At 37.1% G+C, this 12,709-nt stretch overlaps 1 protein-coding gene across 3 annotated transcripts in view; it reads left to right on the forward strand.

Annotated features, from left to right (window-relative positions):
- RANBP17 (RAN binding protein 17) overlaps window positions 1-12,709 on the forward strand; it is a 195,032-nt gene that overhangs the window by 168,415 nt on the left and 13,908 nt on the right. The window contains exon 26 of one of the 3 annotated variants that reach the window (XM_081944686.1): window positions 5,450-5,711. The exons of the other annotated variants lie outside the window; for them this stretch is intronic. Within the exon in view, the coding sequence (XP_081800812.1) occupies window positions 5,450-5,560 (111 nt within the window). The 3' untranslated portion in view covers window positions 5,561-5,711. Of the gene's footprint in view, window positions 1-5,449; window positions 5,712-12,709 lie in introns of those variants that run through there. 3 annotated transcript variants of the gene reach the window in all.

Consider the following 12,709-nt stretch of genomic DNA (forward strand, 5'->3'; position numbering starts at 1 on the left):
TATATTTTGACCCATGTTTAATTGTCCTTCTATTGTCATATTCAATCAATTAGCAACTCAGTTTCATTACCATGTATAAAAGTGAATCACAAACCTCTGCTTTACAATCTCCCCATATCAATTTCATATTTGTCCATATTCCATATATTTTAACCTTTATTTAATTATCTTTCCATTATCATAATCAATCAGTTAGCAACTTAATTTTATTGTCATATTTAGGAGTAAATCCCTTATCTCAGCTTTGTATTTTCCTATATAACAGTTTCTAGTTGTCTGATTTTTTCCAAGTCTTTTGTCCCACCTCTCTATTCCTGCCTTCTCCCTTTTCTTTGTTTTGACATATCCACCCTCTTCAATTTTACCCAAACCACCATCAAAGAAATCTTCTCGTCTACCTTAAATGTAGCTAATTCAACTAATATGAAAACGGAAGAGAAGCTGGAGCCATCTTCATCTTTTGCAGAAATTTTTTTTCCCCCAGCTCTTGACCTTGTTATTATTTTTCCCCTTGCCACTCTCCACCTCTTGTTGGCCACAGTTGCTTAAAATATATCAATTGGAACACCCTTGCATACAGCCAAACCCAGGTATGTTTCTTTCGCCTCCTGCTTTTCCAAGTTCTGATTTATGGCAGTTGGTTAATTAAAACTTCCTGCACAGGCAAGATTAGGTTATCAGTTGTCAATGAGAAAAAAGTGCTTTTTTCTTGATCTTTCTCCCATGTTGCATTCCACATCTTATTAATTAGAGTTGCTTAAGATATATTAGTTGGAAGACATTCGGATGAGGTAATTGCTTCGGAATGTTTGGTTTCTATTTCAAATCCAAAACCAAATTTAGAGTTTGTATTTGAGTGGGTTTGTCCCTTCTCTGCTTTCTCCCTTTCTGTCCAAATTGTTTCAAACAAATGTCTTTTTTTTTGGGGGGGGGCTAGTGTTTCAACCCTCCATTTTCCTTTCTTTCTTTCCTTTTGCCAAAATCCAGATCTGTCTATTAATATTATTTGTACTCTCAAGTTTCTTTGCCTTTTCCAAGTTTTGATTTATGTCTGTGGGTTAAATGAATTTTCTTACCAGTCTTTCATCTCGACCTCACCCTCCTGTTCAGTTGCTTTGGCTGAAAGCCAGATTCTTGTGCAGCCATGTTACCATGCTGCCACCCTACTCCAATTCAGAGGGCAAATCTCTGACCTGCAAGGGACCTGTTGCTTCCCCCTGGGTCTGATGATACACTGCCCCTTCTTCTCCCCCCCCCCTTCCAGGGGGGTTCTGATTAAAAAAAAGGATCCCTGAAATTGGTTTGTCAGACAAGGTTCATGTGAGGCTCTTCAGGCTCACATCCCCCACATCTGTCCAGCTGGAGAACTTCCTGTCGAATGGTCCATCTTAAGCTTTTGCAGGAGCAGAAGATCTATGACAGCCCAGTTAAACAACCAATTAGCATTATTCTTATGAGGATAAAAAAGACCTAATAGAATTGAGACAGGTGACAAATGTTGGTGAGGTTCCTCCACTGTTTCACGCCAATGGACGGCTAATTTCTGTCTATACGAAGTTGTGATAAATCAAAGGAGGAAAGGAAAGTGAACAATGGGTACAGAATATCTCTTTGTGACTTCATAGTGACTCAGAGGTATAGCATCCTTGGGCAGGAAGCCTAGCCAGAAAAACATATCACCTGGGGAAAGCTAGTGGCTTCATAATCCACTTTGCACCTAGCCATACACCAGATTCCACGTAGTCCTTACCACTTCTTCTTATTCATTTATTTGTTAGATTTCCTTTCCACCATTCAAGGCAGCATGCCATGCATCGTTCTCCCTCCATCATCCCCTCCCCACCCACCCCATAATAAGTAGGCTGGACCGAGAGAGTATGCCTGGCTCAAAATCACCCAGTGAGCTTCCCAGTCTGAAGGTTGACTTGAACCAATGATTTCCCAGTCCACCATTTCCATCACTTGGTCACACTGCACCCCTCCCCGAAGGAGTTATGCCTCCTGGTATTTCAGAAGTAGATTAGGAAAAATGTCTTAACACCAAGGATAAGCAACTTTTGCAAATAATCTATGAGCGGGTTCAGTAACTTAATATGATCACATAGCAAAACATGGAATGTTCTGGTGCATCCTTGTTTCGCCCCCTTGGTTTATCCAAAAAGCTGATCCTCTGCAACAGTCTTGAGTCTAGAAATAATAGTATTAAAGCATTTAAAACATAAAATGTTATTAAGAATTTTACACAAAAGGCACTTATACAGTTTCAACATAGAACAGCAACTCTCAAGCATGAAACACATAGTAGGATTGAAAAATGCATTTTAAGATTTTACCTGCTTCAGTCGGCCAGTTTTTATTTATCGATGAAATGAAATCTAAATAGAAAGCATGTGGGATTGCTGTTACTTGCAGAAATGAAACTATATATTCTCTGTAAATAAGTGAAAGGACATACAGACCTATTTGCATATTTTCTAATTTGGTTATATGATTGTCTTTTGGGTTGGATTTATATTTACCAGAAGGCTCCTGGATTGGGGCTGAAAGGCGAAAGCAGAAGCAATACACTCCATCCCGTATTTGGATAGACCAGGTTGCCCTGATAGACCGTTTCCACTGGAAAAACACATGATTGTCTTTTGTTTCATATTCCTGTCAGTCTCACTTTTAAGTGCTAATGTTGCCTTTTGCAGTGCAGTGAAACATGGTCTGTTTAAACATTCGTCAGCTTGTTTGTTCTTTTGTTAAAAATGCCTCAGTTTCTATAAAGATTAAACAAAAGCCAGTGCCGTCCAATTGTTCTTTTTTTAAAAAAAGCCTTAAATTTTAATCCACTAATGTTTGAGTAGCCTCTATAAACTATAACTCTTACAAGTTGCTATAATGTAAATAGAAACCTTGTTAATCTTTACTATGCAATTTAATTTTTTTAAAAAAGTGAAAATACACATTTTCACATCGTGCACCTCATAGTTCAATTTGGTCTTACTCAGCTACCCCTCTTTATGGTAGCTCATATTTTTACAGTGTCTAATACTTGGATATGTTGCATGGTTTGTTTTTTGCAATTAAAGTTCTGGCTGCTCTTATTGAAAGTAAACTGAGTGAAGTAGCAGCACACCAAGAAATATAGCTTATAGTTTATCATGCAATTAAAAATCAGTCTGCCTTACCAGGCAAAACACTAATATAGGGATCGTAGTGTTTCACTGTGATCTTTTTCAAAATTAGTAAAATTTTGACCGTCTGTTTGGATTTAGAGAAATTGTTCAGTGCCCCTTATCTTTTGTGGCTGTCTTTATTATTTTCCCACCCTCAGGGGAGAGGGGAAAAGGCCAGCATGACAGAGTGACTGGTTTCTTTTTTTTAAGTAGTGAAACCTTTTCAGCTGACATTTGTAGTTGCTTCTCCACTAAACTGCCATTCAGCTAGATAGCTTCACTAGCATTTGACAGAAATGGGAATGGGACAGAGTGGTAATAATAGATCATTAATATGTGCACAATAGGTCATCTGCATTGCTGCGTAGCAATTATGCGACTTTTAAGAAAGCTTTACTTTAAAAACCAAATCGGTGGGTAAAATATGTGTATTTATTCTATCCTAGGTTGAGCAGAAATTACGACTAGTATGAGCTTACATGAAGAGAGTAATGTCAGTCCAGGCTCTCTTCTAAATTGAGGATGTTCTCCCTGCTTTTTAATATTACTTATACACAACACTGGAGTTAGGTTAGAAAATTATACCATGAATTCCCATGAAGCTCAGTCCAAAAAGATGTCCCTTAGACTAAGAAAAAAAAAAAGATGTAATTCTCATACTTGAGATAATGTGGGGAAAATCGGTGGGTAAACTTTCACATATGTAAATTAAAGTAAAGAAACACAATCTAACAACACAATACTGTAAGCCTTAAAACCCCAAAAGGCAGTTGCATCTTTGGATGCTTAATAATCTTTGGATGGCAGCTATACCTGTTTATGTTATAAACATGTTTAAGGTGGTATCATATTAGGTTTTAGGATATCGTATCTCTGTTTACAATTTTATTGGATTTAATTATGTAAACCAGTGTTATTATTTTTTTTTAAAATGAAGAACAAAAATATTACTGCTGTGGGCCAAATCAACTGAGATTTGAGTGATTACAGAGCCAGAAAAAGCACCATATTGAATGAAGCACCATATTGAAAATTCAATCCCAATGCCATTTATTTTATTGTTTGACATTAATTTGGGCTTTTCAGCTATTGATTGATAGTTTAATATCATCAATAATTTTAAAGAAACTAACCTTGACAATACATGTAAATTGTTATATATCGATTGCTCTACTTTTGCACTTAAAACAATTTACATTTCTTACTCATCTTGACAGAGTAACCCTGTATACAAAACAATAGTTCCAGAAGGTTTGATGCAGATATAAGACAAATGTCTTTCAACTTATGCCACTTAAAATTGGGTAAAATTACAACATACCTAAATGATGAGCACAAATGTTTACAGAATAATCTGCTATTTTATTCCAGAGTCTTTTTGTGCATTGTTCTAGCTACTTAAATCATTTGCATCCCTTAAAACACGGAGTTAAATCATTCTGATAGGACCATTACTGTCTAAATGAAGCATATGAAACAGTTAACAATACAGTTTTGTGGGCAGCAGGAGTGACGTTCACAACTGTGGCAAAGTCCGTATGGATGGAGACAAAAAAAGTGTATAATTCGGCTTTCAAAAAAAAAGTTGCTAGAGGTGTCAATGGGACGAGGTGTACCCTCAGGCTAGGCAGCTGGTGTCTATATGCTTTTTGTTTATCAGTTTCTGGTTTTCGTACCCTTTAGGCCCGCAGAGGAAATAATTGCTCCTATAGGGTCAACTGCTGGTCGAAGCAAAGTAAGAAAAGACCTTTGCGTTCAACCACGTCAGCCGTCATTTTAGCGCAGCTGGCACCTGCTACTGGTGCACAGCAGGAGGGTTAAAGGTCAAAGAGGCAGTTGTTCTAAACTCAGTGATGGCTTAAAGGGACTTGTAGATTAATCTGCTTTATTAACTTCTGTATATTAGATAACTATTGCTGTGAATGAAAGCATGTCTTTCTGAATAAGTACTATCACCTCTTTCCTTTTAAATTGGCTTTTGAGTAATGAATATTAAATAGAATGCGTTTCAAGGGTAATTAAATGAAAACATTAGGATGCTAGTGTTTGCATCTTATTTGTAACTTTGTTGCATATTTATAATGCACTGCTTGATTTTGATAGTACATTTGGAGGAATACTAAGTGCAAAGAATTTAAGAAATACAGTTCCTTCCTGTTAACTCGGTAATGGGAGTTTTCTCTGTAGGTTTTCTTGATGAAATTATAATTCTAATAGGGCTGGCATAGCAAAATTTGTTTTGTTTTAACCTGGGTCTTTTTTTACAAGTTTATTTCTCTCCTCTGAAGGTAATGAAAAGTTTGAAACAGTCAAAGCTATTTCCATTTTTACTCCAGAATACAGTGGATGTGACCAAATGGCAAGTTGAACATTTAATTGAATTCTACTTCAACTGTTGACCATACTCCCCTGCTCTCAAACAACTAATCTGCCTTCCTCTAAAAACAAAGATTGTTATTTATTTTGTAAAATGTATATATGAGATTTCATATTCAGTGTCTGAAAAACAAATTGCATGGGAAAATTGCATCTTTCATTCCTAGACAGTTTTAATTAGCTGACCATTGTTGAATATTTTTTCTGTTTTAAATGGAGCCGTTCTGTATAGGTGACATCATCATATAGGTAATACATAACCAATTTCTGATTTTAAAAGCCTATATTAAATTTATGGAAACCAGTATTTTAAGTTACTCCTATATTACATTTCATCCCACTACCTGTCTCTCTTTCACTCTCAGAATGAATAAAAGTTTAAAGTGAAATCTGCTGAATCTGTCTGCTGAATCCCTTAAATACGGATAAGTGATCTATGTCTCCAAGACTACAAATTTCCCATGAATATTTGTGAGTGGTTTTTGAACTTTGCCAACTGTGGTCCCCCACAGGCTATTGTGTAGGAAATAAGGAGAGAAGGAAGAAACAAAAATATATAATTTTAAAAAGCAGCCATACCTATTTTTGTTCCTCTGTTTATAGCAATAGCACTTAGATTTATATACCACTTCACAGTGCTTTATAGACCTCTCAGCAATTTACAGAGTCAGCATATTGTCCCCAACAATCTGCGTCCTCATTTTACTCACCTCAGAAGCATGGAAGGCTGAGTCGACCTTGAGCAGTCAACAGAAGTAGCCTGTAGTACTGCACTCTAACCATTGCAGCACCACGGCTCATATCCCACCAAATTGTTTCTCAACCTTGGGAACTTTAGATGTTTGAACTTCAACTCCTGGGATTTCCCAGCCAGCATGTTGAAGTGAGTGGCCACACATTTCTCAATGTTCCCAAGGTTGAGTAGTATCTTAGCTTGTATTTATTGAATAAGGCACTGTAGGATTCCATAACTCGTCTGACATCCTTGTATCTTTCTTTGCATTACATAAACTATGCATGCTGGTGTAGAGGAGGACTCTGCTGCTGAGTTATGTTCAGTATCTGTGGGGTTGTATTGTCATTGGAGCAGCAAAAATAGAAGCCTTTGTTTAATTCATTTCATACGAATTCACAGAAAGTCAATCAACTTTCTCTTGCCATGAAGAACAATATTCTGTTCTGCAGTAAACATTTTCATGAACATCAGCTAATCAGAGAAATCCAAGAAGATGAGCACATTAGTATAGTAGTTACAGAAAAAAGAAATATCCAGGAAGATTTAAATCCTTCTGTTAGATAGTAATGCAAAATTATGTGGAATTACATGAAATGAAAAAAAAAATATGATTACTTTTTATTGTGCAATATGTAGGTGTGATTGCCAACTTCATGATGTCTGTATTTCATCTTTCTGATTAAGTACCTCAGCAGTCATTTTATAAAAATGTTGCAAGTTGCAAGTTAGTCACAGGGCAAGATTTAGAACAAAGTGTTTAAAAACAGTTTTAAAGCGAAGACACTATAAGTGGATGCATTGAGAAATTCAAATTTCCAGCATGTCTCCTAAATACTACCTTGCTTAGTGATGATCCTTTGGGAGCCTCTTTGCTCAATAAGAAATTTAAAACTTAGGCAGATCTGCTGAATCTTATTAAGCATCATAGTTTTTAGTAATACTTAGTTGTATATAAGAAAATGAATAAGTTTAAAAATTGATTCCAAATAGGAATCATTACAAAGTAAGAACTTATGAGATGGACAGGAAAAGTAATCCCCACATTCTTTCTCTTCCTACTCTTATTTTGAAAAATGTATTCCACAATATTGTACCTTAATTGAGGCACTGCATTTAATATCAGCCCAGCCAGATGATGAGCTGTAGTCCAGAGTACCTGGAAGGTGCCATCTTGAAAAAACTTGTGGTTTCAGCAACCTGATAAACATAATCTTTCTCAGAACAATTTCTAATAGAAAAAAGTAGAGAAGTTCCTATCATGTACTGAAAAAGGATGGCATAGATTCTGTAACCAGTTATAAGTAAAATGGATAAGAGAGGTTCCAGCAGAAGTTTAGGGACAGATACAAAGTGATTGGTTGTCTAAAAACATGCTTTTCTATGACCCTGCTGCCAAGTCCATGATTAGAAAGGGCATAACAGGCTGGTCTTCAAAAGAATAGTCTGCCTGCACCTTTTCTTCTCTCAAGAGACACTTGTAACGGATTATGGTTTTTTCCCCCTTCTCATTAATCACATGATACTGATTGTCCAAAGACACAATGCTCTCCAATCCATGGAAATTCAGTGCAGACACATAGGGAGTAATTTCAACAAAGGCTTATGCTTGCATTGCCCAAAGGAGAAAAATGTTTGACCATAACCTCAAATTCATCATAACCTCCAATATGTAACATTAATGCGCTGTCAGGAAATGACTTCTGTGAATTTTCAGGTTGAAGAACGCCAAACAACACCCCAATCGACTATTCACCGAATCCTTTATGTCATCAGTTATTCCAGCCTTGCGGGAGAAAAATCTGCACATTGAAAATCACAGATAGATACAAAGTTTGGAAACATCTGTCAGTTTTGCTTACCCAAACAGTTTGGGTACGATTTTGAATAGATAAGAGCAAAAAGGCTGTAGGTTTTCAGAAATCCATCAAGCAGTGGTGTCCAAAATGTCTGTCTGCCTTACGCAGAGTTTATTTGGCTTTTATACAGTTTTAACAAGCAAAGCACAGAAAGCAACAGTATTGTTTTTTGTTTACTCCCTCATTTTTCCCTTGTGAATCCAGAAGGCTATCCCAGCCAAGGTTGAATCTCACATAACTCCCTGATATGGCCTGTCTCTGCTCAGGGAGATAATGGGCTAAAAGATAACCAGCTACTTGAGATCATGGCTGAAATGTGCATGTCTGTACATAACCTTTCCTCTTTTCCCACATCTGGTTCTGCTACTGAGATCATGCATGTCTTTACGTAGCCTTACCTCTATTCCTTCAAAAGGCAAAATAATAATAATCTGATTTTGTGTTGCTTCACAATGAATATCATCATGAAGCAACCACAAAACCAGCAACCAGAACTAAAATAAATAAAATAAAGTGACCTAGAACTAAGGAGACATTTCCTAACTATGAGAGCAATCAGCCAATGGAGTGACTTGCCTTCAGAGTTTGCGGATGCTCCATCACTGGAGACTTTCAAAAAAGAGATTGGACAACCATTTATCTGAAATGGTATAGGGCCGTGATGGCAAACCTGTGGCACATACAGAGCCCTCTCTGCGGTCATGCAAGCTGTCGCCCCAGCTCAGCTTCACTGCGCATGCACGCGTGCCTCCCGCCGACCAGCTGATTTTCAGGTCTCTGGGCATGCAGGAAATATGCACGCATGCACGCACAGAGGGTGGGGGGCGTGCATATGTGGGGGGAGGGGGTTATGCACACAAGCGTGGGCGGGTGCCCCCCCACCCCATTTTTGGTCCCAGGAGGCTTCAGGGAGGCGGGGGGAGCGCAGGGGGGGGTCACATATGCATTGCCTGGGGCAGAGCACACGGGGGTGTTGCACGCACATTGCATTATGGGTGTGGGCATGCACAAGCGCTTTTGGCACGCAAGGACAAAAAGGTTAGCCGTCACTGGCTGGTGATAAGGTCTCCTGCTCGAGCAAGGGGTTGGACTAGAAAACTTCCAAGGTCCCTTCCAACGATTATTCTATGTTCTATGCATGTGGCCCAATCGGGCACAACTCTCTTCACTTTCATAAGAGGAAGTCTCAGCAATATTCTCTTGAGCTGAGTTAACACAGCAGCAAAAGCACCTAAGTCTTGTCTTACTATAAGCTCTATCTCTCAAGACTTGTTTGTATGTGCAACAGATAGATTATAGCTATCGTTTTTAAGGAAGTCACACTTCTATTTCCTGCCTCCCCATTTCAGATGGATTTACGTTCAGATTAAAGATTTGCTTTAATACCTTGTCAGCTCTTTCAAGGGCTTGCCAGCTGTCAATATTGTAGTTTCTGTAATAAAATGTAAGGATGATAAAGTACTAGCTTTTTAATCAGTAAAGAAATACCATTATATATTATTTGATAACGTAAACTGAGAGACATAACTAAGTCTGAGCGTTATTTTCTAAATGTCTTCCTGAATCAAGGAAGAAAATAATTGGGAAGTGCAATTATAATTGCCTTACATCTGGTCTGATATTTTTTTCCCATCTCGTCCAGAGGTGAGCAATCTTTTCTGCATAGTTATACAAATGCCAGTCTCACTATTCCTTTTACACTCCCAGGAACACTTTGCAGTTGTGCCTGTTCTTTTCTTGCTATGATTGTATCAGTAGAAAAAAGTCATCTCAGTTACACTAAAGTTATTTTAACCTCAACTACCTAGCATTGTGGGAAGAATATAGAGTCCTTTAAGATTAAAGCCTCGGTGTGCTTTGTCTTTCATCCTTTTAATTAGAGATGCTAGGTTTTCTGCATTCAAAATACATTTAAAAAGTGATAAACAGAGATAATTCTCACACAAACAGAACAGATAGATAGACGGAGAGACCAGAAATGGATGTTACTGAAAATAAGAAATGCTTATCCCATCCAAAAGAGTTTCAGTTTCAACCCTTTATATAAAGTCAGGAGAAACAGGAACAAGAATTTGAACATAGAATATAGTGAAAGTAAAACAAGCATTTGATATAGAGCTATTTCTATAATACACAAGAAATTCTTAAATTTCTAATATACCTATTCATTTGATTTCAGTCTAGCTTGTTGGGGAGAAGCCTGATAGCCATGTCCTTTTCAAGCCCAGTCCCCTTGCACATACGTGTTAGTCGTTCCTGACTCTAGGAGTTGGTGCTCATCTCCGTTCCAAAGCCGAAGAGCCTCAGCGCTGTCCGAAGAAGTCTCCGTGGTCATGTGGCTGGCATGACTAAGGCACATGGAATACTGTTACCTTCCCACCAAAGGTGGTTCATATTTTTTCTACTTGCATTTTTACATGCTTTTGAACTGCTAGGTTCTTCCAACTTTTCAGTATAGTTAAGGCTAAAATAAAAACATACTTTTAAGCAATCTGTTCATATGGTTTTACTGGGAATTCTGGAAACTGCAGTTCCAATACATCTTGGAAGTGGGAAAGATGGAAAGTTTAAGGGCATACAGGTCAAATTATATATTGCGTGCAAATGATATGCTTCATATTACTTTCTTGCAGAAAACAAATACTCAAAGTGGAGGAGTGATTGGATCTTTTCTTTAAAAATACAGATTTGGATCCTGATTCTGGAACAAATCATTTGAGGATTAATGAGCAGGAAAAAGAGCTGTATTGTCTATTTTCTCTGATCTAAATTGCCTTCTCCTAGCTATCATATCTTTTCCATTTCAGAAAGGGATATTAGCTCATATTTTTGCCCTAAATTGTGTGCTTTGTGTGCACAGCATTGCTTTAATGCAAATGCAATTTTTTTAAAAAAGCAGGTAGACAACATGTTGTTTTTAATTAATTTTGAGGACCTCTGAAGCTACAAGAATGTCTTGCAAGTGTTGAAAGTTAAAAAGAGGACTTCAGGTTTTTTACTTCTGTTTTAAAATTGTAAAGAGGACAAAGGTCCTTCAAAGATGTAACAGATTTTATTGTACTTCTTTGTGACAGTTTGTCTCTAGTTTTTGTGCCTTAACATCAAACCACAATTCCATTGGTGAAATTGGTTTTTTTTTTAAATTAAGGATCCTAATTTTGTCTTTCTTCCTTTGCTTATTCAAATAATCCACCATTAAGTCATTCCATTGTTGAACCAGAAGTTCTTTCATTAATTTGGGGGGAAAGGACAAAAACTGATGGTGATTGCTGTTGTTTTTTTCTCTTCCATTCTAATTATCTATGTTCCATTGATAGATTTGCTTTCTGCAAATCTAAACCTTCTGAATTGCAATTCTTTTTGAATCCATTGTTTACTAACTCCTTCCCACTTACTACTGTATATCTGTGAAAATATAAATAAAGTGCTGCTTAAAATAAGGACTTCTTACATCTAAAGTGATTTACAGAACTTAAACACACCTCCCCCCCTCTTTTAGCCTTCTGGAAGAGCATTAAGACTTAGCTCTGCCAACTATCATGGGGATCCAAGAGTGGTATACAGCCCTTGGGGTGGCTGGTGCCTTGAGGACTCCCTCTTCATCTTTTAACAATATTTGTATATTTTTCATTTGTTTTATGCTCTCTTTTATTGTAAATCTACCAGTCATTTATATAGTGAGCTGGGTGGTGTATAAATTTGATTGGTTGGTTGGTTGGTTGAAATCAGCTTATTAGCTGGTTTGACTTAAAGATGACATAATGTTCTTTCTCAAGATTTACACTGGAAATTTTTGATTATCCTCTATAAAATATTCTCTACTTTGGTACAAAGGTCTTTATTTATATGACACGTTACAATTGTACAAGGTAATGCAAGACGGAGTGCCACTTTTATCTTTATATACCGTAGAAACAAACGGATGAGACAAAGGTTACAGGGAGACTTTTTCTCTGAGTATTAAAGGTGCTAAATTAAATAATGGTTCCATATGCACATTCTGTTGGGTCCATCTTGCCCAGTATTGTCTGAGACACAGGCAACAGATTTCCAAAGCCTCAGGCAAAGGGATATCTTTACCCCTGAGATCCCACACACACTTTTTTTTTAAGTTGCCAGGGATTGAAATTGGATCTTCTTCAGTCTGCTAGGAGAGTTTGGTTTTGTTCTGTTCTGTTTTGTTTTTGCCTGTATTGGTTAGAAGAGAAATGTTTTAGCTCTGAGCTGGACAGATTTCAGGCTTGAAGGACCAAGGCTGATTGAATAGGGATTGAGTGCAAAATAGCAAGAACAATAGAGTATAGAATTACACATTTTATGTAAAATTGTCATTTTATTTTCTTCTATAAAGATATTGGACAAACTCTACAGTTTTTTGTTAATTCCCCACAAAACATTCAATAGATACTTTTCTATCATCTATTACCTGTCATAAATATTTCCTGTAGGTAGGAAATTTCAGCATCAAGAGTGTTTAAATTATTGGGGAAATTTTAGGAAATTATTGATGAAATAAACAAACCTTACTTCTTGATTCTCTGATAATAGGTATAGAAATAAACATTGAAATGTAAAAGAGT

Source organism: Natrix helvetica, assembly GCF_964273705.1.
Source record: "Natrix helvetica genome assembly, chromosome: 2".
Taxonomy (NCBI): Eukaryota; Metazoa; Chordata; class Lepidosauria; order Squamata; family Natricidae; genus Natrix; species Natrix helvetica.